General features: G+C 50.3%; 2 protein-coding genes across 2 annotated transcripts; both read right to left on the reverse strand.

Moving 5' to 3' along the window:
* Positions 1 to 294: 294 nt before the first annotated feature.
* On the reverse strand, positions 295 to 22,188 carry ALG9 (ALG9 alpha-1,2-mannosyltransferase). The gene is given in 16 exon segments (XM_077189925.1): positions 295 to 1,912; positions 6,492 to 6,622; positions 9,078 to 9,207; positions 9,950 to 10,097; positions 10,963 to 11,092; positions 12,774 to 12,928; positions 14,394 to 14,516; positions 18,052 to 18,157; positions 18,664 to 18,751; positions 19,026 to 19,161; positions 19,543 to 19,631; positions 20,494 to 20,564; positions 20,856 to 20,990; positions 21,227 to 21,365; positions 22,006 to 22,137; positions 22,139 to 22,188. Coding segments are annotated over 16 exon segments (1,884 nt in total). The 3' UTR covers positions 295 to 1,791.
* Positions 22,189 to 22,794: 606 nt separating this feature from the next.
* On the reverse strand, positions 22,795 to 27,537 carry FDXACB1 (ferredoxin-fold anticodon binding domain containing 1). The gene is given in 7 exon segments (XM_054647372.2): positions 22,795 to 24,546; positions 24,856 to 25,014; positions 25,484 to 25,687; positions 25,887 to 26,043; positions 27,123 to 27,303; positions 27,306 to 27,370; positions 27,373 to 27,537. Coding segments are annotated over 7 exon segments (1,953 nt in total). The 5' UTR covers positions 27,401 to 27,537; the 3' UTR covers positions 22,795 to 23,387.
* Positions 27,538 to 27,892: the final 355 nt, after the last annotated feature.

A 27,892-nucleotide genomic window follows, 5' to 3' on the forward strand; every position in this document is an offset into this window, starting at 1 on the left:
TGCTGAGAGCTGCACCCACCACCTGAACCAACACAGGGATCCCCAGAGCTTTTCCTTTTTTGGATCCCAAACATCCAAATCTGCTCCCCAGGCCCCCTGCTCAGAGCAACCCAACCACAGCCACAGCATGAAGGAGGAGAACATTCCCTCAGAACATTCCCAGCAGAACATTCCCTCTGCTCCATCCCAATCCCAATCCCAATCCCATCCCACCCCAATCCCACCCCATCCCATCCCAATCCCAATCCCACAGAATTCCAGGCATGTGAGTGAAAACAGCTCCCTCCATCCAGCTGGTGATGCTGCACATTTAAAAATGGAAATTTAACAAGCACAGCACTGCTCTGAGGCATGTTGGACCCACGTAACACATCCTGGCTATTCTGGGAAACAGAACTGCAAAAAAAAAAAATTAAGAAAGAAAGGATTCATCCTTCTCCTCTCTGGATGATTCCAGAATTTTTAAGATGCTGAAGTCCAGAAGTCAAAGGATATTGAAAAAATCATTATAAATAGCAAACACACACTTGGCTTCACAGATAACACAAACATTGATCCCATTAAACACATAATTGTCCCAGTTTGGTTCTTTCTTCCCAAAAGCAGAGGTTTTTCCCTGGCAATGTCTCCTGGACAGAGCAGCTTTGGCTGTTCCTCTGTGGTGCACGAGGGTTCACTCCTGGAGATCCAGTGCATTCCAGTTCACTGTCAGTCAGGTGTTCTTCCTCCTTTTCCCTTTGGAAAATTCCTAAACTTCGTTACCTGAAAGAAAAATTCCCTGGGTGAAAGCCACAGCAGGTGAGGAGAGCAGAGGGGCAGGTGGGGGAGACACAGAGAGAATTTGAGCTGGATTTTCCCACATTTGCAGCCTGGAGCAGAACCTCAAGGTGCCACCCCGTGTTTTATTTTCCATTTTTCTCTTCTCTGGCGTAAGAGGGAACAGGGCGACCAGCAGGAATAACCCATCTTATCTTCCATTTTATTTTCCATTTTACTCTTCTCTCGTGTAAGGAAAGTTTGGGGGGCAGCAGGGATACCCCATCTCATTTTCCATTTTTCTCTTCTCTGGTATAAGAGGGCCATTTTATTTTCCATTTTTCTCTTCTCTGGTATACTAGGGCCATTTTATTTTCCATTTTTCTCTTCTCTGGTATAAGAGGGCCATTTTATTTTCCATTTTTCTCTTCTCTGGTGTAAGAGGGAACACGGGGAGCAGCAGGGATAACCCATCTCATTTTCCATTTTTCTCCTCTCTCATGTACGGGGGGTTTGGGGAAGAGCAGGGATAACCCATCTCATTTTCCATTTTACTCTTCTCTGGTGTAGGAGGGGAACACAGGGAGCAGCAGGGATACCCCATCTTATTTTCCATTTCATTTTCCATTTTTCTCTTCTCTGGTGTAGGAGGGGAACACAGGGAGCAGCAGGGATACCCCATCTCATTTTCCATTTTACTCTTCTCTCGTGTAAGGGAAGTTTGGGGAGCAGCAGGGATACCCCATCTCATTTTCCATTTTTCTCTTCTCTGGTGTAGGAGGGGACACAGGGAGCAGCAGGGATAACCCATTTCATTTTCCATTTTACTCTTCTCTGGTGTAGGAGGGGACACAGGGAGCAGCAGGGACACCCCATCCACAGGTGGCTGCTGGATTTTCCACTGGCTCGAGGCAGAGGAGCGGAGGCTGCCAGGGCTGCTCAGGGAACCCTCCCAGCCCCATCCTTCCCTCGGGGGGGCTCTCCAGGAGTGCCAGCAGCTGCTCTGGGTGGGATTTTGGCCGGCCCAGGTGTGTCCTAGCCCCCCAGTTTCCTCCTGGGCTGCCTCCTGCGGGCCTTCAGGATGCTGTAGTTGGCGTAGCGCGTGTGCTGCTCCGACAGCAGCGGGACGTAGAACGCGCGCAGCAGCCGCGAGGACCTGGGGCAGCAGGAAGGGAAAGGAAAAATAAAATAAATCATCCCTCAGCGCCCAACCCTCTCCTCCTGGTGCCACCAGAGCTGGCTGGCACAGGTCTAAGAGTCCAGGCTGTGTGGCATTCACGTTCTCTGCAAAAATCCCTTTGAGAAATCTCTTGAAAAATCCCTTTCGCCCAGGATTTTTCTCCTGGGAAGCCTCAGAGAAAAAGGAAAACAATTTTATCTATTTATTTTTTCATCTATTTATTTTTATCTTTTTAAAAAATCTATTTATTTTATCTATTTTATTTTTTATCTATTTTATTTTTTATCTATTTTATTTTTATTTATTTTATTTTTTATCTATTTTATTTTTTATCTTTTTTTTTTTTTAATTTAACAATTTTATCTCGCTTCTCCTGTGTTGTGCTCATGTGGAATGTGTTTGGGGACTGTTCACCCACAGGTGATTCTTTCACTGGATTCTGTTGTGAGTTGTTTTCACTCTTTGGCCAATCAGGGCCAAGCTGTGTCAGGACTCTGGAGAGAGTCACAAGTTTTCATTATTACCTTTTTAGCATTCTGTAAGTATTCTTTCTGTATTATTTATGAGAGGAATAGCAGATTTGTATTTCCAAACAAGCTGTGGGGCTGCTGGTGGATAAAACCAGCACTGGGAGAGAAAAGAAACAATGGGAAGGATTCCACTGATTGATGAATGGATAAAGAGATTTGCTTTTACAAATAAACTTTAGGTTTGCTGATAAATGAAATGGGATATTGAAAGATAAAAGAAACAATGGGGAAGGAAAACCCCTAAATTCCCTAAGAATTAAAAATTAAAAGGGAGGATTATATATTAGAGGGAAATCTTAGTATAGTATTATTTTATACAATATAGTATCATAAAATAATAAATGAGCCTTCTGAGACCATGGAGTCAGATTCATAATTCCCTCCTTATCCGGGGTTCAACACAAATCCAACACAACCTCGTGCCCACCGTCCATTTCCAGCAGGACTGAGTGGGACAGAGGGCAGGGAGATAATTACTGAGAGTAATTATGGAGTATTGAAATTATTGAGAGAAATTCAACTGAACTGTAATTATTGAAAGACATGAAATCCCAGATATCAGCAAGCAGGGGCTCCTGGGGGTCACACAGCTCTGTCCTTCGGGGCACTGTGAAGGTGAAGGGGCCGTTTTCCCCTGGAATCTCCTCTTTTCTATCCCATCCTTTTTCCCCCACGCCTCTCTGAGAAGCAAAAAGCAGCTCCAGTGGGCACTGGCATTTTGCAGTTTGGCTCTGGAGCCGATCTTCTGTGGAAATATTGAATTACAGAGGGCTGGGCAGCTCGAAACCCACACTCACCCCACGCCCTGCCAGGGCTGGGAGCTGGCATTTCACAGCCTTTCAAAAACGGGACCAGTGGAGCACGGAGGGCTTAATGATGTCTGGGTGAAATTAGGACCTTTGATTGGGTTGCTAATTGCTGGAGCTGTGCTGGCTGAGGGCATTGTGAATGAATGGATTCTCTCACTAATGGTACGGTCCGGGTTTCGGTGTGAAGTGGACAAATAAAACCTCCTTCAGCAGCAGCTCTGAGCTTGGTGAGGCTTCAAAAATCTGAGCAACCCATTGAAATCGGGGCTGAGGCAGAGCTTTGCTTCCTCAGCACCACAGCTGCTCTTTTTGCGTCTTTAAGATCACCTGGATGGGAAAACATCAACCTTGCCAGCCACAAGTGTCACCCCAGCCACAGAAACCTTGGAAAAGCAGCAGCAGCAGCTCTGAGATCTGGATTGCTGAGTGCTCAGGGATGGCACACTCCTGCTGGCCACTTCTCCCCCAGCTCTGCTGCTCTGCACACCCAATTCGAGCGAATTTTATTAATTTTTTTTCCCCCATCAGAAAGACGGATTGTGTTTTGTTTGCCTGCACTGGAGATCTTTCAAAAACGCAGCAGAAAAACAAAGGCAGGAACAGCCACTGGGAGCTGCATCTCCCCAGGGGCTGCCGAGGCTCTGGCACAGCCTGGCTGGGCTCAGCTGGGACCAGCAGCTCCTGCAGCCTCCCCAGCTCAGAGACAGAGGGGACCTTCACCTCCTGTCACCTCCCCGTGTCAGCTCAGCCACCTCAGACAGCAGATGGCACACGGAAGGGGCTGGGTGACAGATGACAGGGAATATATTTAATGTTCTATTTGCATTTGCTGCTAAATTTGTCCCCCGGAGATGGAGTGTGTGGAGCCTGGATCAGCACTCGGCTCCCAGCAGCAGGGCTGCTCCAGGCTGGCTGAGCAGGGGCTGCTTTGCCAGGGATTTTGGGCTCTGAAAGAGGCACTGCTGCAGGACAGAGCAGCTCCCAGAGCTGGGAGCACAGTGAGCCTTAGAGCTAAGCCTGTGTCTGCCTGAATTTCAGGAGAAACAGCTCAAAAGCTGCTCCAGCAGTGCCAGAGGAAGCTGTTGTGGGATGGAAGGAAATCCCAAGTGAAGATGTTCCAGATGTTCCCAGATTCCCAGACTAACGTGGACTGGCAGCACTTGGACACCTGCACTGGTGAGAGATCCCTCCTAAAACTGCATTTTGTTACCTGAGATTGGGAGAGGCAGGAGCAGAGCAGGGAATGGCAGGAATGAGGCTGAACTCTGCCACGGAGCCACCTGGGCAGGTCCCAGAGACACCTGGGCCAGTTCCAGTCACAGGGACAGGTCCCAGAGCCACCTGGGAAGGTCCCAGAGACACCTGGGCAGGTCCCAGAGACACAAGGACAGGTCCCAATGCCACCTGGGCGGGTCCCAGAGCCTCCCAGCCACAAGAAGCTCATGATCAAAGCTCTCTGAAAGCCCTTTAATGCTTGCACTTCCTCTGGAGGTTAAGTTCTGTACCAACACACACATTTCAGAAGTAATTCAGCGACTTTAAAAACAAAAATATGGAAAACAACCCGAGGAAAACAGCATTAAAGGGAACAAGACAGCCTCTTATCAATGCTATGCTCCTGCAAGGTGACCCAATCATTAATTTTGCACGGAGAATTTTATTTTTTTTTTGATGGAAAACCCAAGTGTTTGGAGCAAGCAGACAGCTCAGCCCTAAAGAGCTGGAAAATATGTGCTCCTCAGAGGGGAGCTGTGATATATTTCCCCTTTTCTGTGCCAGATTCGGAGCATTCAGCCAATATAGAATTAAATGGACCTTGGCAAAGCAGCTTCCTGAGGAGCATAATTAGCTGGTGGCTCGGAGTGCTCTCTAATTCAATTAGCAGCAGCATTTATCAGAGCCAGCTGAGATTTACATTTGCACTCGCTGACGTCAATGGGAGACTCACAGTGAGCCCCAGAGCCTCCAGTGCAGCAGGACTGAACCGAGCTGCTGGGGTCATTGATTGCACTGATTTCATTGATTTTCACACAAGAGCTGCGCTTTGGGCTGAGCTGGGGAGGTGCTCCATGGTTTGGGTTGGTTTTTTTTTTTTGCCCCTTGCTCTGCAACCGCAGAGCTGCAAACTTGAAACCTCAACTCAGCTCCAGAGATCAGGCAAGCAAGATAAAGCAGCTGTGAGAACACACGAATGTGGCTTTAAAGCAGAAATGCACATTTAAGGGCAAATCCTCTGCACAAGGAGAGCCTTTGATGCCTCAATTGCCTCATTAATAAAAGTCATTGGCCACCTCCCCCTTGCCCCAGTGTAGCAGCAGGTTGTCCTGGAAAATGCAGCTCATGGAAGCCCTTGCCAAGGAAAGCTGCTTGTGTCAGGGAGCTGGGAACACCAGAGCCCTCCTGGGAGCTGCCCAAACAGCCCCATCCCTGCCCTGCTCTTCCCAGCCCCACTCCCTGCAGGGCCCAGGCAGGAAGCAATCGGGTCCCTCATGGAAAACAGGAGGGCACTGAACTCTGGGCTGGTTTGGTACAGAGGTTTTTCCAGCCTCTGTCCTGGGGTGACACCTTCAGGAGCTCTGAAGGGCTAAATCACATCCTGGTGCAGCTGAGGAGTGTTCCTGTGTTTGCAGGAATGCAGGAACATCATTCCCAGCCCTGATCCACTCCCTGCCAGCCTGGAGCAGATCCCAGAGCCTGCAGCGAGGTGCTCAGTGAGCAGCACAGCTCTGCAGGACACACTCCAGCAGGGATCTCTCCCATGGATTTTCTGGTGCCTCATCAAGGTGTGGCCCTGCTGACTGCCTCCCCTCTCTGCCAGCTTCCAGAACATTCTTCAGATCTCATCCCCTCTGATGATTTATGCCTGTCTTGAATCTGGCTGGGACAGAACAGAGGGAAAAGTCCCCTGGGAGGAGGTGACATCCACCTCATTTCTTTGGAAAGCAACTCCCAAAAAACATGGTTTCAGCAGGAAGCTTTATAAAGAAATTGTTTATTTCTTTATAAAAATATTCCTCACCACCCTCCTCCCAGAGTTTCACCCTCTAAAGCAACTTAGGTCATAAATTTTGCAAGCAGGAGTTTGACAAAGGCTCCATTTTGCTGGGAATTGCATTTCAAGCTGGCATTTGCCCATGGATCTCTCCTCCCTGTCCACTTTGGCAAACAGAAATCCCAGACTGCCCCATCCCTCCCTCTCCAAAGTGCAAATCCTACCTGGAAGCATCAAGGAATGGCTTGTAGGCAATGGTCACCCACTCCTCCCTGTTGGAGGAGTACCTGGGCTCCCTGGGGGTCTCTGCTGCTGTGTCCAAGTCCACCAGGTAGTGGCATTTGGAGATGTCCATCTGCAGGGACACAGACAGTGCTGGCTTTAGGCTCTGTGCTCACTCACAGCAATCAGAAGGGGCTGCACTCCCAGCAGCAGGTGGAAAGCTCTGTGCAGGACACAGGTGACCCCATTCATTGTGTGGGGGAATCCAGCAGGAGAGCACATTATGAAACCTCCTCCTTCCTGCTGGGAGCCCTGTGTCTTATCCTGCCCTACTCCCTCCAACTCATCCTTGAGTGATTTCAGCTCACTCTCCCACAAAATTTTACTGCCAACTTTCTTGGCCATGCTTGAGATCCCCTTCTTGAAGCACCTTTGGGGTTTGATGTAACAATTTAGGCTGGAAACAATTTAATTAGGTGGATAGCAGATGGCTCTGTGGCATCACAACTGAGTGGCAAATGAAATTACACCACAGGAAACGCAGCTGAGGATGCTGAATCCACTTTGTGCTCTGTGTGAGAGGAACATTCCAGGCCCTGGGAGAGGCTCTGCCTCATTAGCACAAGGACTCCCAAACCACTAACCGAGTTTTTCTGGAAGTGATGGAGAATCATTCAGAGAAAGACAAGTTGCTGCCTCAAGGACCTCACTTGTCTCATCCTAAATGCTGCCCTGACTCCAAATTCCAGGTGCAAGCCACGTTTCCCTTGTATTTTCACATTCCTTCAATTACAATGAAGCCAAGGATGATATTCCTCCTGCTCTGAGGGCCAACACAGCACCTCTGCATTCATTTTGGGATTTACACAAGACCTGGGTGATGCCCAGACCGTGAAATGAAAGAAAGGAACTCGTTCTACTGAACAAAGCTGTGAGGGATTTCTAAACTACATCCTCTCCTCTTCTGTTCCCCTTTCCTCTTCCTCCTCCCACTCTTTCTTTATTTGATACCACTGCTCTGCCAAGTGGAGAGAGCTGAGTTGGATCCCACCCTGGCTGACAGGAGTGGGAACAGCCCAGAGCTGGAGCTAAGGGCACATCTGCTGCTGCCACGGGGTCTGGAGGCTGCTGGAAGTGAGGAGAAAATGCTTTAAAACCCTTTTCATTGAAGGCAGCTGCTGTTAGCAGCTTTCAGCCTAATCTGCTGGTCCTGCTTGGATGTATCTTGGGAAGAAATAATATTCCTTATCTGTTTCTTAGCACTTTCAGAGACAAATGCACCTCCCCAGCTGGGCAAGTGCAAGGTAAGTGCAGCTCGATGTGATTAAGGAAAGAGAGATTGCAAAACAAGATCAAATCACTCTTCCCCCAGTGTCTCATAGCAACAGGAACACTGAGGTTCCCTCTTCCATTTCCAAGCAGAGCAGTAATAGATACTCACACCTGAAACAGTGAGATCACAGCCACTAATGGCTTTATCCATGGCTCAGATAATCCTCCTGAACCATTTGTTTTCTCCCCTTTAAATGACCAACAGCCTCGTGCTATTGAGATTTATCCCCTCTCACAGTCCTCACCAGTTCTTGCTAATTATTCTTCTACTCTTTAAAAAAATCTGAATATGCTGGTACTCACTAAATCTGGGGAAAGATCTTGATCTCCTGGTGTAATTAGCAGGCCAAAAGTAAGAGTTTTAAGCTCCTGTTTAATTTCTGATTTCTCAAGTCCTAGGCCCTTGAGCTTGCATGAGAAAGAACAAAGTTGTAGGGTGACATTAAGGAGCAAGCATGAAACAAAAGTGTGTTTTGCTCTATTAGTCACAGGCTGGAGCAGCCAGCTGTCTGTGCTAAAAATAAGCCCCAGTTAAAGATTTCATAAATTAAATGCACTGCAGCAGACAGCTCCTCTCAGGTGGGAACACGCCTCCTTCCCATTTCCAGTAACTGCATAATGAGCCTCAAAATAAGAATTTTAACCCAGAAGACTGCCAAGATTGAACCTGTCAGTAATTTTAAACATTGCTAGCTAGCAATAATTTTAAGACATTCCTATCTGTGTTTTGTTTAGTTCAACCAGGAAATAAATCAATAATACCAATATACATTATCTTAACAGATTCCCATTAATGCAATTAAGTTCCAAATTAAGTTCCTCCTCCTCAGTTGAAAATATGATGAATAGTTTTATATTTAAAAAGAAATAAAAGAGGAAAATTTCAATTCCTGCTCAGTGACAAATATTTTCTGTGGGGGACTTCAAATTACTCATTCCTGTGATCACATTAACACACTACACTAAACCCAAAACTGCAGTAATTAGGAATTCTTACTTCTGCTGCTTCTTTTATTATCATTATGTCTTCAAACTGGCAGATGAAAGGCAAACAGAAGCCACTCACAAGAATGGGGAGATTTCCAAGTGCTGCAGAGGGACCAATTTTGCTTTGGAACTCCCCAGGAAGCAGAAATGGGGAGAGGTATTGAATTAATTTACATTATCCAGCAGAAACGGGGAGATCCACTGTGAGGCATTGCAATAATTTCCATTATCCAGTGAGGTAAGGGAAAGAAAGCAGAACAAATCCTTACATATCGAGATGGCTCCTCTTTGTTCTGGTCGTTCATGTCTGCAGGAATGATCCTGGTGGCCAAGGGCCCCTTGGCAAAGGGTTTGGGCAACTGGCCCCGGAATTCTGACAGGATGAACTGGAGCTGCCAGCTGCAGAGAGCAGGGAGAGCATGGTGTGAGAGCACCAGCACCAAGGACTCCATCCCCAGGAACCTGTGGCCAGTGTGCTCATCAGAACCCTTCAGAATCCTTTACTTGGGTACTTCTGACACCAAAACCAAGGACTCCATCCCCAGGTGATTCCCAGGAACTTGTGGCCAGTGTGCTCATCAGAACCCTTCAGAATCCTTTATTTGGGTACTTCTGAGCCCCAAAACCAAGGACTCCATCCCCAGGTGATCCCCAGGAACTTGTGGCCAGTGTGCTGATTAAAAACCTTCAAAATCCTTTACTTGGGTACTTTTGGGCCCCAAAACCAAGGACTCCATCCCCAGGTGATCCCCAGGAACCTGTGGCCAGTGTGCTCATCAGAACCCTTCAGAATCCTTTATTTGGGTACTTCTGAGCACCAAAACCAAGGACTCCATCCCCAGGTGATCCCCAGGAACCTGTGGCCAGTGTGCTGATTAAAAACCTTCAAAATCCTTTATTTGGGTACTTTTGAGCCCCCAAAACCAAGGACACCATCCCCAGGCACACCAGAGACTCCCAGGAACTTGGGGCCAGTTTTTCTGATGAAAAACCTTCAGAATCCTTTATCTGGGTGCTTTAATATTGTTTATGACACTGCTGGTGACACCAGAGATCCAATTCCTGAGGGTTCCCCACACCCATTACTGTGCCCCTCGTTACCCACCTGCCCTAATTGCCCCTTTCCCATGGCAGCACTCACTTGTCTGGCAGGAGGAAGCTGCTGGGGAACCTGTGCCACTCCTTTCCCACACAGACATGGACTGGCCTCCCCTCTGGCACCGTGTGGATGCTGGGGTCAGTGGCAATCCTGTGGAATTCAGGGTACAGGTCCAGGGGCCCGTGGTAGCCTGTGGGAGGCAGAACATCATAATTAAGGTTAAAGGAAGAAGGGTTATTTAATTAAAGCCTGCAGAAGTTGTTTCATGTATAATTTTTTAACTGGTAACTCAGTGAATAAATGAAATGGTCTCTGCTAAGAAGTAGCTGGATTCAAAGCTTCCCCTCTTACCCTTGGTGCCCCTACCAATTTTATTCACATTTCCCTGTCCTGGCTGTCAATGGCCACCAAAACCCTCAAAAAAATACTGATGAGGTGGGAAGGCTTTGATTCCATCTCCATTAAGGACTCATGCACCTAATTCACATTTTACATAGGAAAATGCTTTTCCAAGTGGGATTATCCATCTGAAGGCTGAAGTATCTCCTTTAAAAAGAGTCAGGTTTTAGATCAGTGGAGTTTACTGGTGAAAGGTGAAGAGGGTTTTTAAAACCCGAGGATTTTTTAAAATCCTTAAAATTTTTAAGGATTTTTTTTTGTAATTCTGGTGACCCATTCACACATATATATGGATGAATGTATAATTAATAATTAATTAATGGTGACCAGCAGAATTTATTCCTTCCCCTGCAGCAACAACACCCAAACTTCTCAAGGACAAACTTCTCAATAAATTATTTTACCTGCAGGGCACAGGTAACATAATTTGAAGGTTTTCAAGCAAAACCTTTGTGGGGGAATCCAGCAGGAGTCCACATTATGAAACCTCCTCCTTCCTGCTGGGAATCCTGTGTCTTACCCTGCTTTACTCCCTTAAACTCTTCCTTGAGGGATTTCAGCTCAGTCTCTCACGAAATTTCCCTTTTCTACAGCACAACTTGTGCAGCCCCGAGCCCCGGAGCCAGGAGAGCAGAGGGCAAATGTGAAACACCAACCTTTGAATAAGGCAACAGAGCGTGACAGTGACAAAAGGCCAAAGAGGAGGACAGTCCCCAGGGCCAGCCAGTTGGAGGACACTGTGTAGTGCTCCAGGCGGTAGCGCTGGAAGATGAAGTGGTAACATTTCTCAGGGAAGAGATTAAAAAAAAAAGAGAGACAATATGAAGTTACTCCAACTCTGATCCATTCAGCAAAGTTCTCATTTTTTCATAAAGCTCTTACAACAGTGTATCCCCCACCAGATTTTTTAATTCAGAGCCAGCAAAATGACAGAAGCTCATAGGGTTTGGTCTTATTTAAGTGATAATTTGGGGTATTTCAGTGCTTTTTATGCTTTTAGGAAGGCCTCTGGACTAAAGTTCTCTCTCAGGGGCTCCAGCTTGGTTGCTCCCAGGTAAACCAGGGGCAAGAGTTCCTTTCAGAAGTTCCCTGCACACTCACCTGATTTTCCATGCTGGACTGAACTCCTGCCTAACACAAGCTCCATGACCCAGATTTCCAGAGTGACCTCTGGTTGTTTACCCTGCCTGCACAAACCACAGCTTTGAAGTGAATAAAACACCACAGAGCACATTCTGCGTCCAGCTTTGAACACAAGTCACTCTGGAAGTGATAAAAGAAAAACTGATAAAAGAAAAATCGATGAAAAGAAAAATCGATAAAAAGAAAAATCGATGAAAAGAAAAATCGATAAAAAGAAAAATTGATAAAAAGAAAAATCAATAAAAAGAAAAACTGATAAAAAGAAAAGCCCTTTAGGTTCATTTTTTTTTTCAATTAAAAAGCCATTCTGGGAATAGCCAGGAGGAAATACATCCAGTCCCTGCCTTGGTCCCTCCCTGCTGCTCTGCAGGAGTGGTTATTCACTCCCTACCCTCAGCTGCTTTCTGCTTCTCTTGTCCTGTTTGCATTTTTCTCATAACATCCACATAGTTTGGAGGGGGACAGTGACAAGCTTGTCCTGCTGGTGGGCAATCAGCTCCAGATTCTCAGCTGGATGCTCCATACTGGGCAAAATGTCATCAAACAGTGGCAAAATATGCAAGAAATGTACAGGAAACCTTCCTCAAGCCATAGTTACAATAAAAATAAATGAACACTGCTCTGTGATGTTCTGAGAGCACAGAGGAATTCTCAGTCAGAGCCAGAAAATTGGTGCCATTCCAAGCTGGATCCTGTGTGAAGGCAAGGACTGGAACCCATCTGGGAGTGATGGAGATCCAGGGTGAGAACAGCACCTGAGCAGAGGAAGGATGAGGGACTGAGGGTGGGCAGGAATTGCAGCAGTGCTGCACAGCAGGGTGAGGCCAAACAGCTGGAACAGGCTCCAGCAGGGACTCCTGGCTGCATTCCTGAGCCTTTTGAACAGCAGGAGATGAATAATTCTGAGCTTTGGGAAGGTTTATATCAGTCTCTATTAGTGCTTTGCTCTGTGAAGTGTTTCAAGTGATGTTTACTAAACATCCAGTTTTTGGCTCTTGCAAATGTTCAATGCAATTCCCAACATTTAAATGAGATCCTTTTGCCTTTTTTTTCAGCCCAGTGAGGGAGGGATTCCTTCTGAGACACATCAAAATGCATTTCCCACACACCCACATTCCTGCCCTTGGAGCTGAGCAGCCAAGGAGGCACAATTCCATCAGCAGGTCACTGAACCCTCAGCAACCTCTTGGATTTTGGGTGCTGCTGGCACTAGAGCACCACAACTCCAGAATTCCCATTTGGGACTGGAGAACAACTCAAAGTCATCATGAAATAACAGCTGGGAAATATTCTCAGCTGTTTATTAAAAACCACTGGAATTTACCTGAAGAGCAGAGAGAGCCACAGCACCAGAGAGGCAGATGAGGGGGTAGATGGGGAAGAGAAATCTCTCTTCTTTGTGGGGCTGGCTGAAGAAAATCAGGATCCAGATGTACATGGGAGCCAGGGTCAGCCAGTAGGGACGGCCCAGATTCTGAACTGGAGGAAACAAAACCTCAGCAAAGGAGCAATGCAAGGATTCCTTCTCTTGCACAATCCCCCCTCTGGAGACCCAAACACGCCCTGTCCTGAGCACCACTGCTGCCAAAACCCCAGGTAACACACCCCAAACAGCCAGCAGGGCATTCTCCTCAGAGGACTTTTGCAGATTCCTACAATACTGACAATTCCAACGGCCTTAGGAAGAGCAGAAGCAGAAAACAAGAGTGAGTGGATCCAAGAAGACACAAAAGCCATCAGGAGCTGCCAGGTCTGAGGAGGCAGACAGGAGCGCTGCCTTTCCTGCTGGGCACTGTACACACAAAGATCAGAAAAGGCCTCCTCAGGAGCTGCCCTTCCCCTCCCAAATGGTTGTTTAGAGCCCGAAGTTTGCCCAGCCTTCATTGCCTCATTACAAAAATAACACCGGGAGAGGTCTCCCAGGCGCCTTCTGCCGAACGGAGGAAATAACTGATTCAAAAATAACAACAATTACCCTGAATTTCAGTCACACTGAGGAGGGCTCTACACTGCCTGACAATTTTCAGTCCCTTTCCTACCCCTCGCTACTCCCAACAGCAGAGTTAAGCAATTAAGCCACCGGCATTTCACAGACAATAAGAACAAAGCACTTGGCAGAGTCGCTCCTGCTGTTAAGTACAAGAACACCAAGTGAACAGCAGGAAATCTTGCATTTACAGGAGCTCCTACTGAGCTTTTACTGCTTTCTGAGAGTTTGTCACTCACAGCCAAGGAACAGACACAAGCAAACACCCCTTAACATACATTTTCATCGAGGATTGTGTTACTGTTTGTTGTAGTCAGTAAAAAAAACCCAAAAAAACAGAGCAAAGCAGTGACTGGACTGATGAATCTGGATCTGGAGGCTGCTGCTGAGCCTTGATGAATTTTCCTTAGGAAAACAGCAGAAAGGAATTTACACTTCCCCTCTGGAGTCACTCTCAAGTGTCATGTGCTCAAACTGATGTCATTTTGTTCAAGAAAAAGCCCAGTGTGAAATAGGGAATATTCTGGTTCTTCTTTTTTTTTTTTTGTTTTTTTAAACTCTCAGTATATCCACACCCACAGGGACACTTCCCAGAGCAGGGCTCAGTCCTGGCAGCTGAAAAACCCACAGTGCCCAGAACAGCCCAGCTTCAATCCCAAAAGGTTTCTACCCATTTGCAGCTGCAGACAAGGTGGGAACAACACCAGGTTCAGCTTCCTCCCTCTTCAGGATTATTGACTGGGCCACTCCTGATGGATTAAATGTCACAATGGAGCTCAGGAACCTTGTCAGGCTCACCTTTTTTAACACATTTTTCCTCTTGAGGTGGAGGCAAGGAACAATCCTGAACCTTAATGAGCTCCAGGAACTCTCCTGGTGCTCCAAAGGCTCTCCCTGCTCCCAGGTTCACTCCCAGTAAGGAAAAGCTGCCCTTGGGCAGGCAAACCCTGCACTCACCACGGAATTTCTGCAGAAGACACTCCATCAGACAGGTCAGAGGCAGCACGAGCAGGGCCAGCACAAAAACCACATTGAAGTTCAGAAAGCCATTGATGAAATAGAAGTACCAGGGCTCTGTACCTGAAGGGTGAGAAAAAAGGAAAAGAAAAAAGGTTTGAGGCACAAGCATGAATGGATGGAGCAGCAGCTTTGGCCCTTCTCTGCCTGACACAGCCCTGTGTGAGTATCTCACACTCACCCCTGCCCAAGGAACTCCACTGTCTTCCTGCTCAGAAATTATATTTCTCCTTATTTTTAATCTGAGGGTGAAAAATAGCCAGTATTCCACGTGCTGCTCATGAACCCCAGAGCCAGCAGAACTCTGTGCCACAGAGAGAGCTCAGCCCTGCATTCAGAAGGACAGCAAGGAAGCAGAGGTGGAGACTTGTAAAACTGGGAAATTTGACCCCAAATTCATTCTTTCTTCCTAACTGCAGAGGAGTCACAGAAAACCACACAATGTCCTGTAATTCTGGAGTGAGGATGTTCATTCTGGGTTGGCAGCAACAGAAAAGGTACCAAAAAGGATTAAGAAGGAAAGGAGTCTGTATTCTCCCTTCACCCCAACAAAGACTCTGCCACTAAATGCTGGTTTTGGTCCCTCCTTTCACTCAGCACTATTGAAATGTCCCAAATTCAGCCTGTTCTGACACAAACAGGAGCCAGGCAGCTCTGCCTCCACACTTGGGAACTGGCTGCAAGCTCTGGAGGATGTAAACTGAAAGAAACTCCAGTCCAACTGTCATTTATTTAGACTCTTAATTCAGGATGCTTAAAGCCCTTAACAATGAGGAATGCCAGTTCCTCTCCACACATTTCCCACTCTCTCAGTGTGATTAGCTCAATCAGCCAGTAAATGACACGCGGGGGCTTTAATCACTGCACTGTTGTGACATGTGTCACATGCCACAGCAATTTCCTGCAATCAGAGCCACTTACATCGGGTCCGTGTTGAAATTAATCAGACAACTGAATAGCAGCAAGGAAAACCCGAGAGTTCTGCAGCTCCTGCAGCTAAAAAAAGGGGAGAAGCTGCACTGGGGATGTCACAAACATGGCCCTGGAGTCACTGCCTGGCCAAGCAGCTTGGGTTCATAGAGGAAACCCTGAGTTATCAGCTCGGAAAGCAAACAGCAATTATATAAAAAAGTTCTAAATCTTTGAAGGGCAAGTCCAGGGACCATCCTGTCACCTTTGTGGCTGAAATGGAAAGCAAAGGGAATTCACCCTGAATTCACCTCTCTCTGCTCTGGTTTCAGACCTGGCAGCCTGGGGGTCAGGAGTGAAGGACACTCCATGAAACACAACTCCATGATCCAAACAGAGCCCAGATAACACTGCTAATAAACAGAGCAGCTGCTCTGAGGCTTTCACCAAAGGAAAAGCTGCTCGCTCACATTTTTTTGCAGTGTGACTGAATTGCCCAGAAAAAACAAGCACTGGAGCCTCCCCTCATTCTCCAATGAGGGATTTTCTTCTCTGTGAGAGGCTAAAAAAAAAAATAAAATAAAAAGGGGGAAAATAAGAGAAGAGAACAGTGCACAGCAGGCAAAGAGCACCAGGCTGGCTCACTGGTGATGCAGCCATTCAGAGGCACTCAGGCTCAAAGCCTCCCAGGGCAAAAGGGGTTCTATTCTTCTTATCCACACGGCTCAAGGTGAACTGCAGCCTCAAAAAGGAACAACCCCACTGCAGGCAAGAAGTTCTGGCCCAGAACATCATCTCTGAAGCAGGCAGAGGCACTGAGAGCTCTCCAGTAAAGGGAATATGCCTGCAGAGCAGGAGAGGAGCTGGAGAATGTTCCTGCAAGGATGCACATCCCAGAGCTGGGCAGGGGTGGGATCCAGGAGACAGACTGGTGAAAGCAGTGGGAAAGGAACACCCAGGCAGCTCCTGGCACGGTGGTTCCATGGGGAAAAGCAGCTGGAAGCTCTGTCAGACCCCAGTGAGAAAATGCTTTGAACTCTGAGGTCTGGGAATGGCCCCAGGAGCAATTCCAGAACTCAGGAGTGAATCAAATTTAGCCAGGCTGCACCTTGACCACAGGAATGGTGAGGGCAGCTCAGGCCAGAGCAGGGGAGCTGTAAAAGAGGTTTGGGACAAGGAGCCCCACCCTGGGCTGAAGCCTGAGTGCAGGAACTGCAGCTGGCAAGCAGAAACCAAGCTGCAATAATTTGGTCATGAGTCACAGCCCTCGTTCTGATTCAGTGCTGCTACAGTGAACAGTCTGCTCACTGAATTTCATTTATTCTCACTCTGCTGAAGAAGCAGGGCTCCACAGAGAAAGGTGGCGCACACAGAGCAGCTCCAGCACCTTCCACCCAAGCTGAATAAAGCTTCCTAAAGTGGGACAAAACTCTGGTCACAAATTAAGTACACAAAACCACCCCAATGCCTCAGAAACAGGGATGTACTCTTGGCAGCTGTTTTCCCTTGGCTGTAGAAACCAAATCACTCCAGGGAAATATTAATTGCACAGACAATATTTATGTAGAGGGAGCATATTGCTAAAGACAGAGGAAAAAAAAATTAATTGAACCTTGTCTCACAAACACTGCAGTGCTTACACTGGAGATGATCTGGGCTGGTGACTCTGCCCCCATCATGTGAACGTTGGGAAATCCCAGCGTCCAGAGCCAAGAGGGATTGGCCAGCCTTTCATCTCCCCTGGCAGTGTTATTTTTCCCCAGTGTTTTGGAGCTCTCTAAACACACAGCGTTGTCCTGGCCACACTGCATTAAAGAGCAATTCCAGGCAGGCTCCTTTACTAGCCCGAGGATGTTGTGTGAATGTCACTGTGAATAAAACTCTTCAGGACAGATGGGTCCCTGGAGGCTTCTGGAAACAACTCATGCACCAGTGTGGAAAAGGTCAGGCACAAGGCCCTGCCAAAACCTATCAGAGACAGAGCCTGGAGTTTACTTACACAAAACTCCCAGCCCCACACTTCAGAGCCTTCCTGCAGAGGCCAAGAGCCCTGGCAGAGCAGCTGCTGTCCTGCTGTGCCAGGCACAAGTGACAAATCAGCACTGAGCACCACCCAGAACAGCCCCTCAGTGCCAGCTGCCAGAGAAAGCCCTGATGCTGCTTCTCCCCACTGCTGAGCCCTCCTGGAACAGCTCCTCTGGCCTCACACAGAGCACAGAGATGCTGCAGGCATCCCCTGGTCTCTGCCAGCCCTTCTGAAGCCCTGCTAGAAATTGATTTCCACCTCTAGAAGTGCAGGATATGGACAGAAGGAAGTGTGGATTCTGCACCATTCCTCACTTTGCCAAAGTTCTGCAGCCTGACGGCGAGGAGCAGCAGCCAGGGACTGATTCAAGCTGACAAACACACACGGGCCACACAGCCAGTGAGACACCTCCTGGCAGTTTCACGGGAGTGGAAAGTGCAGGAAAGCAGCACAGCTCCCAGGCTGGAGGAACCGGGAGCGCATTGCCAGCTCGACAGAGACATCCCGTGTCCAGAAGCAGCAGCTGCAGCCCTCGGAGCTGGCAGGAACAGGAGCTGGCAGCTGCTTTTGCTGTAGGACACGGCACAAAAAGCCCTGCAAATCGAGAGTCAGGGCAGCCAGGAAACCTCGGGCTGCCTCCCTGGCTTGGTACCCCAAACTCACCGTAGAGATCGGGCCCATGAGGGGTGAAGACATTGTACAAAACGATGTTGAGAGGTGCCACCACCAGCTTCCCATAGTAATAGCTGTCCACCAGCACCAAGGGCACCTGGAGAAAAGCAGATTTTGGTTAAAGTGCAGCAGCTCCAGCAGGTTTTCCTAAAGGAACTCATTCCTTGTGTTGCCATCCATTCCCTCTTTGTGCTGTGGCATGTCACAGACACATTTTATGGAAAATCCTTTCCTTAGGATTTTTTTTCTCCTGAGAAGCTGAGAATCCTCAGGAACAAAATGCAAACAATGGTTATCTGCTGCTGTGGAATGCAACAGGTGCATCTGGGATTGGTCTCATGTGGCTGTTTCTGATTAATGGCCAATCACAGCCCAGCTGGTTCAGACTGTCTTGGTCAGTCACAAGCCTTTCTTATCATTCCTTTCCTTTTCTATTCTTAGCCAGCCTTCTGATGAAATCCCTTCTTCTATTCTTTTAGTATAGTTTTAATATAATACATATCATAAAATAATAAATCAGCCTTCTGAACCATGGAGTCAGATCCTGGTCTCTTCCCTCATCCTGGGCCCCCTGTGAACACCAGCACAGTGGCAGGCACTCACCAAAAACAGGATCAAGGACACCACACACCAGTTCAGGAAACTTTTCCACCTCTTCTTCAGGATCAACAGGTCAAAGGCAATAGGAAGCCTGGAAGAGAGACCAGCTGTCAGCTGGAGGCTTTGAGAACCCCACTGCAGCTTCTGCTGCCCCTTCAAAGCAAGAGACAGAACCACCACTCTGCTCCTACTCCAGATTCATCATCCAGCCCAGGTTTTACCCGAATTAATGCCAGGAAATCTGCCCAACCTGAGTTTTCCAAAAGCCAGGAAGGCTGTAGCAACGATCCTGGGCTAAGCTGGCTAAGCTGGCTCTCCCCAGGCAGGTGAAAAGCAGCTGAGAAAGGGCAGAGAGTGCTCCTTACCCCAGAGCTGCGCTGAAGGGCCAGCCCAGCAGGGCCCCAGCAGCCACCCCCAGCACTGCCACCGAGGTCCTGTCCATGTACCAGCCTGTCATGGCCACCACCGTGGTGTACATGCAGAAACTGCTGGGCAGGAAAGCTGCAACACAAGGGGATTAAAGGTCAGCACAGCTTCCCCACACCTCACACAACGCCTGCTGCAGGTCTTACAGCGGCTGGGAAAACAGGTACAGCCAGCCAGAGGGGACAGCACACAAAGGCAAAGTGCCAAAGTGCCAAAGTGCCAGCTCCTTCCTTAGAACAAAGGCTGTCCAAGGAAGGCAGGCCAAGAGCCTGTTTAAAGGCACTGCAAATATTAAAAAACAGGAGGCAGCAACAGAAACAGGCCTGGAAATTGTAACACAGAGAACAAAACTTGAATCAGTGCTTGTTCTGTCATGGGAATACAACAAAGAGCACCCTGGAGATGTGATTTTCTTCTCTCTGAACCTTTGTCAGTGCCAGTGCCAAGCCAACTCACCTGCAGAAGCACAGAACATGCCCGTGCTGAGCACCAGGAAGGCCAACATCAGCCTGCTCACGTGCAGCCCAAACTTCTTGCACACAGCCCTGGGGAAGCAGCAGAGAAACAGGTACCACAAAACAGCCCCAGGGAAAAGTCAGCAGCACCAAGGCATGCAGAACCACAAACAACCCATGACAGCTCTGAGCTGGGGCATTCCCAACACTCAGCTGCTGCCTCTCCTGGGGTTCCAGACCCTGAGTTACCCCAGTAAAAAACTCTGGGTGAGGCCTGGATTCTCCCAGCTGTGCTTGTGCAAATCTCAGGAGCTTGTGGCTGCACTGCTGCACACTTCCATCCATCCCCTCACCCCTCACAAAACCCCACCATGCAAAACAGCCACAGTTCACCTCTTTACATCAGAATGTGGATGAGAAAATAGGTGTCAGTGCTCTAGCTTAAGGAGATGAACTGTGGCTTTTTGACAAACAAAAAACTCATGCAAGGTAGTGGATTAAAAATCAGGAATCAAGAGGCAGCAGGTAAAAATAAAAATCCAATTTAGACAAGGTAATAATTGCATGTTAGGGCTACTGATTTCAGTGGATGTAAACAGCACTGGCAGAGAGATTGCAGACAGCAGCAATCAGTGTGCTCCAGTCAAATTCACTGAGATAAGCAAACACAGCACCAGACTCTCCTCAGTCTGCAACACTCCCACCCTGCTTGCTGCCAGCAGTGAGGAAACGAGTGGAGTCAACAAAATGCTGGAGTAGAGGTGTTGGTGGGAGATCTGGGAGTGCAATCTTCTCCTAATTGTGACGTTCTGACCAACACCTCAGTGAGTGATCATGAGAACTGGTATTTTCTCATCTACACATGAGCCTCAAAGCCTATTTCTTGTGGCAGGAACTGTCCCTGGCACTCACACTGCTCCCACACACCCCCTGCAGACACTCTGACACTCACTTGTAGAAGTAGAGTTCACAAATGCAGCTCAGGAAGGCCAGGAAGCATCGCAGGAAATAGAAGATGAGAACCTAGCAGACACAGAGAGAGTCTGAATGAGGCACAGGACACAAAATGGGCTTGTAAAACATCAGGGGAAACCCACAAACCCTTGGAAATCCTTCCAGGGAGGTCAAGGTTTGTCAACAAACCAGTTTTATAAAAATGGAGTCAGTTTCAACCATGTTTTATAAAAATGAAGTAAATTTCAACCATGTTTTATAAACACAAATTCAATTTCAACACCAAACAGGACAGCTGTTTCCCACACACTAAATGTACATTTCTTCCTCTCAAAAGCAGCTTCCACACACCAAATTTACCTTGTTGGTTTGCAGAACCCTGGCATGGAACCAGGCTGGCAAGGCATGGAGCCACAGGTAAGCATAGGAGCGGATGGCGTAGGCAGGAGAGTACTCCCAGGTCTGAAACCCCTTCCCATAAATGAGGTAGTGTGTCTACAAAGAGAGATCAAAGAAATAAATTAACAAGCAGCACACAAAGCAGAGATTTTGCCACAAAGCAGACAGTTTCCAGAGCAAAATATTTCTTATTGAAACAGAGGGATCAGCACAAGGCTCTGAATAAATCTGCATTTGCACAAGCCAACTGGAAACCGAAACAGAGAGCACGAGGTGTCCTAAATAAAGGGGTATTTGCAAACTGCCAATCCCAAGGGCAGGAAGGGACTCACCGGCTCCCAGTAGTTAAATGTCTCGTCACAATCCGAGATGTTGCTCAGCAGAGCTGCACAGAACCTGGCTGAGATCAGACACTTGAAAGCTGTTGATCCTTCAGGGGCCCAGACGTGCCCTGCTTTGCTCCCGGATGATCTAATCCAAAAGCGGAGGAGGTACAAAAAAAAAATAATTACAAATATGCAGCAGAAAACTCAGCTACAAGATCACAGCTCACAAGGTGACACCGAGCAAAGGGCCGAGGGTGCATTAGGGCAGGATGGGGATGCCGGTCCCCTCACAAGGTGACACCGAGCAAAGGGCTGAGGGGGCAGTAGGGCAGGAGGGATGGGGATGCCGGTCCCCTCACAAGGTGACACCGAGCAAAGGGCTGAGGGTGCAGGAGGGATGGGGATGCCGGTCCCCTCACAAGGAAGCAGCAGCAGCCCCTCGGCACCCCCAAGGCAGCCGGGCCGGGGATGCTCCGGCACCGTCCCCATAGCACGGACCACCCGTGTAAACCCCGGCCCCGGTAGCCCCGGTAGCCTCAGCAGCCCCGGTAGCCCCGGAGGCCCCAGCAGCTCCGGTAGCTTCAGCAGCCCCGGTAGCCTCAGTAGCTCCGGTGGCCTCAGCAGCCTCAGCAGCCCCAGCAGCCCCGCAGCATCAGCAGCCCCGGTAGCCTCAGCATCCCCAGCGGCCTCAGCAGCCTCCGTGGCCCCGGTAGCCTGAGCAGCCCCAGCAGCCCCGGTAGCCCCAGCAGCCCCGGTAGCCCCGCTCCGTCCCCGGCAGCACCCACTCGTTCCGCGCCTCCTCGCTGCCCGTGGGCTCGGGCCGCCGCCCCGCCGCGTCCCCGCCGCCCGCCCGCGGCCGCTGCCGGGCCCCCTTGGCGGCCATGCCGGGTACGGGCAGGCAGCGCCCGCCGCCCGCCGCGGCCGGGCCCGAGCAGCTGCGGCAGCGCGGCCGAAGCCGCCGCCGCCATCACGGGTGTGGGCAGCGCGCTCCCTGCGGGCGGCGGGAGCGCCACAGGGAGCGACAGACGGACAGGGACCGACAGAGGGACTGACAGGGGGACCGCGACCGACAGACGGACAGGGACCGGGACCGGGACCGACACAGGGACTGACAGGGGGACAGGGACCGGGAGCGACACCGGGACCGACAAACGGACAGGGATCGGGACCGACACAGGGACCGACAGACGGACAGGGACCGGGACCGCGACAGGGACCCGGACCGACAGGACAGGGACCGACAGACGGACAGGGACCGGGACCGACACAGGGACTGACGGACGGACAGGGACCGCGACAGGGAGAGCACTGCCCCGCACACCCGGGTCCATCACCCACCCGTGTCCATCACCCACCTGGGCCTATCACCCATCTGTGTCCATCACCCATCTGTGTCCATCACCCACCCGGGTCCATCACCCACCCGTGTCCATCACCCACCCGTGTCCATCACCCACCCGGGTCCATTTCTCACCCGGTCCCTGTCCTGCACTCCCAGGTCCGAGCCAGGCTCCATCCCCCCCTGCCCCTGCCTGCCTTTTTGGGCAGGAAAGTGAGGGAATGGGGAACACAGCGACGGAGAATGTTCTTTATTTGGTGGTACCCCCTGTGATCAGGAGATGGGGCAAGAACAGCACGGGAAAGATGTGGAGGAGTTGGAGCATGTCCAGGGAAGGGAACAGAGCTGGGAAGGGTCTGGAGAGGCTGAGGGAGCTGGACAGGGGCTCAGCCTGGAGAAAAGGAGGCTCGGGGGGCCCTTGTGGCTCTGCACAGCTCCTGCCAGGAGGGGACAGCCAGGGGGATTTGGGATCTGCTCCCAGGGAACAGGGACAGGAGCAGAGGGAACGGCCTCAGGCTGGGCTGGGCAGGCTCAGGGTGGACAGCAGCAGGAATTTGCATTAGTACAGAGATGGAATCCACTCTCACAGGAGCCCAGGAAAGAAAAGCTCCACTTTCTAAAATGAGATTTCATTACACACACAGAGAACAGGAGCGCTTGCTCTTCATTAACAGGAGCTCCCACATGGAAACGTGGGCAGGTGCTCAAAGTCCACCCCGCCCTTGTGACAGGCACGGCAGTGACACAGCCTCAGGTCCAACGACGTGCAGGTGACATTTTCCAGCTCAGAAAGGGGCACAGGAGCCCCTGCAAACCACGGGAGGTGTTCTACCTCAGGGTCACACCCAGGTGCTGCTGCATTTCCTCCCGAAGGTGCAGCTGCATCTCTGCTGCCTCCCGGCAGCCCAAGGCCCTGTCACAGGACTGGAAAGTCACCCTGTAGCAGAGGCTCCTCCGTCCTGTCCCTGGCTGTTGGAAATTGTCCCTCAGCTGGATGGAAACGACCATTTCACCTGACACCCTCCTGGCAAGGGTGTGGAAAGCCACTTCATCAAAGTCCTGCCCGTCAGGAAGCCAGAAGCTGACATCGTGCACGTAGGAAGGTGGATAGAGGGAAAAACTCTGGAAAAGCCTCAACTTTCCCTCAGGGAACTGCCTGAGGAAGCGCCTGTCCCACGTCCAGAGCATTCTCCAGTCGGATATTCCGCACAGCAGCATGGCCAGGAGGTCCAGGTTCAGTGAGGCTGAGACAACAACCAGCTCATGGCTTTTTACTTCATCAGGAGCTGCCCTGATAACCCCCACACAGGAGCCTGGGGGGTCTGGCTCTGTCCCCACACAGAGGAAATGCTGAATTTCACCAAGCTGCCTTTCAAAAGCAGCAAAGTCACCTAGCTCAGTTCCAAAACTCGCTGCTTCCTGCAGGCTGATGCTGGGTTTGACACCAGAAGTGCCCTGGTGCAGGGAATTCATGGTGGTTTTAATGTTATCCACCAACACCTGCACACAGCTGTTCTCTGTGCCCCTGCTCACTGCAAGCACAACCAGCATCTCATGGAAAGCAGGCATGGAGTGGGGAGTGATCCGACATTTCCTAAAGACCGGCCCAGAAAGAACCTGGAGTGTCCCTGGGGAAAAGGCTCCTTTCTTCATTATTGCCCGAGCATGAGGCAGGAGGGAAGGCCTAAGGTAAAACTGCTCTGGAGCTGGGCATCCTTCCTGTACATTCTCATCTGTGTCCTGGCCAAAACGGGAACACAGAGCTGCATCTGCCAGTCCTTGGGACATTTTCCCAGTGCCTGGAGCCTCCCCTGGGCTCAGGGTGATCCAGAAGATGTTGGAGTGGCAAACACCACCAGGGCAACCTTGCTGGAGCAGGGGGAGGCAGGAGCTGATGTTCTGCAGAGGAAAAGCTTGGCTGAGCCCTGCACTGAGCTTCTCCTTTACTGTCCTTACTGGATGACTTGAATTCACCTCGAGAAAACCCCTGTGAAAAATAAAAGTGCAAATTACAAACACCATCTGTGATTTCCTTCCTGTGGCCATAATTTGAGTGCAGCAATTCACCCAAACCATTCTTAAGCCAGGAACTACCTGATCGAGCCAAGTCTTTCACCAAAGGTGTTGCACATTTTCAGGGCATTGGTGTTTGTTTGCAGGTTACAATCAAGAATTCACTGCAATTTGCTGGCTAAAAAAAGGATTTCCCAGTCACCATATCCATTTATCAGACCCCACTGCTGGGATTTCCCACATTCCTACTGGTTCCCAAAGAGAAACCAATTATAAAACTCACCTATTAATTTTGTCCACAAGGACTTGTGGCACTTGAAAAGAAACCTTTTGGTTCCCCAGTTGTGTCTGGCAGGTCATGGGTGTGAAACACATGGGTGCTGTGCTCCGTGTGAAAATGTGGTTCAAAGCACCCTCCACACAGAAGGATTTATCCTGACTCCTGAAAATACACAAAACCAGAGCAAAGCCACTGCTAATTTCTGATATTTAATGTGCATAATATTTAATATTTAAGTAGGCAGGAGCAGAGGTCTCTGCCAGCACCAACCCCCAGCCCTCCTGTCTTTAGGCTGAGATTGATATTTGTTCTGAAACGGATGCTTTTGACCTTTAAAATCCTCAGATAGTCTTATTTTTAGAGGGTGCTTTGGCAGGAAGCTTGCATTTTAATCTTGGTTATTCTGCTTAGAGATGAACAAGAACTGCAGCTATTTTAAGGAAAACTGAAAGGAAAACTAAAAGGAAAATTAAAAGGAAAACGAAAAGGAAAAGTAAAAGGAAAAGTAAAAGGAAAATTAAAAGGAAAATTAAAAGGAGTTTCTCTCCAGCCAACAAGATACTAAAAGAATATTCTAGCACTGGGGCATTTTAAGAGCACAAACATCAGAATTTCAGCTTGTGATGGTTACCTGTAACCTGTGCATTTGTATCCCTCGATAGTCTCTGCTTTGAAAGGATGAACGTGGCTGAGGATAAACCCAGCTCCTGCAGCCACAGCCACGATTTGCCAGCTGTTGTGCCACTCTCTCCTGGGCTGATCCGCAGGAGTCCCTCCCTGGCCATTGCAAAGGGCCACGTGCACCTCTCCCTCCTGTGCCAGCACTTCTGCACAGCTGGAAGGGAAGCCAGAGCAGAAAATCCTGTTAGCACAGCCCCAAAAAACCCTGTTAGCACAGCCCCAAAAAATCCTGTTAGCACAGCCCCAAAAAACCCTGTTAGCACAGCCCCAAATCCCCCAAAAACACCTGGAACGCAGCTGGAAAGCTCTGCCACGGCCGGTAATTAGCAGGGAATTAATTCGGGTTTTCTCACCTATGGAAAAAGCCGGCAAGGAGCTTCCTGTTCTTCACCACCCCAGCCTTCCTCCCACAGTGGGGGAAGTTGAAATAAATCCGATCAAATTCCCGTTTTCCCAGTAAAAAGTGCTCCTTCAGCTTGGTGCAGTCCACGGAAAACACAACCTCGGCTCCTGCGACAGCAAAACAAGGCTCTGCTGGCTATCAGGGGGGAAAATTGTAAAGAAAGGCGGGAATGCAAATCCTCCAGGGCGTTTTGGAGTAGGTGAGAACTGCCTGGAGAATTGGGAACGCCAGGGAGCCCTGTGGGGTTCTCTTTGCCTTTTGATCTCTTTCGTGGCAGCAGAAACTTCTGATAACAGCTGAAAACAATAGTTTCAGTACTGTTTCATCCTGATCAGATTTTAAAGCATTTCTGGGCTATTCCAGTCCCTCCCCTGAGACGCCTGGAGGGGCGAGGGGCTCCCAAGGGACAGAGCAGCAGGGGACAGCGATGCCAGGAGGGTGACAGGGATGCCAGGAGGGTGACACCAGGGTGAGAGCAATGCCACTCTGGGTGACACCAGGGTGAGAGCAATGCCAGGAGGGTGACAGCGATGCCAGGAGGGTGACACCAGGGTGACAGCGATGTCAGGGGGGGTGACAGGGATGCCAGGAGGGTGACACCAGGGTGGCAGCGATGCCATTCTGGGTGGCACCAGGGTGAGAGCAATGCCAGAGGGTGGCAGCGATGCCAGGAGGGTGACAGGGATGCCAGGAGGGTGACACCAGGATGGCAGCAATGCCATTCTGGGTGACACCAGGGTGGCAGCGATGCCACTCTGGGTGACACCAGGGTGACATCAATGCCAGGAGGGTGACAGGGATGCCAGGAGGGTGACACCAGGGTGGCAGCAATGCCGCTCTGAGTGGCACCAGGGTGATAGGGATGCCAGGGGGGTGATACCAGGGTGGCAGCGATACCATTCGGGGTGACACCAGGGTGAGAGCAATGCCAGGAGGGTGACACGAGGGTGAGAGCGATGCCACTCTGGGTGACCCCAGGGTGACAGGGATGCCAGGAGGGTGACAGGGATGCCAGGGGGGTGACAGGAGGGTGAGAGCGATGCCACTCTGGGTGACACCAGGGTGACATCAATGCCAGGAGGGTGACAGGGATGCCAGGAGGGTGACCCCAGGGTGACAGCGATGCCAGCAGAGCTCCCAGCAGCACCCCCACGCCCATCCCAGCCCATCCCCGGCGCGCACCCACCGCTGTCCCGCAGCCGGCGGAGGCTCCGCGCCGCTGCCCCGCGCCCCGCCGCCTCCTCCTCGCTCTCGTAGCAAGTGGCCACCACGTGCGTGGCCCGGGCCCCGCAGAGCGCGGCGGCGAAGGAGAAGTTTCCCTCTCCGAGCAGCAGGACGCGGCGGGGCGGCGGCCCCATGGCCCCGGCCGGGAGCGGCGCTCGCAGCCCCGCAGCCACCGGCGCTCGCTCATGACGTGCGGCCGCTCCGCGGGCGCTGCCGGTGCCGCTCCGGCCCCGCGGGCATCCCCGGGGCTCCTCGGCGGCCGCTGCTCCTCCCCCGAGCGCGCAGAGGCGGCGGTGTCCCCGTGAAGGCACCGGCAGCGGCAGCGGCAGCGGCACCGGGGATTGTGCGGGGAGCGCTCCCCGCCCGCCGTGCAACAGGAAATGGGTGTTGCGTTCAAATTAAAAAAAAAAAAAAAAAGAAAAAAAAAAGGCTGGTTAGGAAGCGGCGGAATCGATGAATCGTAGCCCCGCAGAGTCACTGAATGGTTCGGGTTCGAGGGGGCGTTAAAGCTGAGCTTGTGCTGGGACACCTCTGGACACCCTTTGCGGGTTGCTCCTCAAACACTTCCAGCCTTTCCCAGCTTCTGTGGGCAGCCCGTGCCCGAGCCTCACCGCCCTCAGAGGGTAAAATTTCTCCTTAATATCCAATCTAACCCTGCTCCCTGTCGGGCTGGAGCATTCCCCCTCGGCTGTCACTCCAGCCCTTTGGGAACAGCCTCTCTCCACCTCTCTT

The sequence above is a fragment of the Agelaius phoeniceus genome, chromosome 23, assembly GCF_051311805.1.
Source record: "Agelaius phoeniceus isolate bAgePho1 chromosome 23, bAgePho1.hap1, whole genome shotgun sequence".
NCBI lineage: Eukaryota > Metazoa > Chordata > Aves > Passeriformes > Icteridae > Agelaius > Agelaius phoeniceus.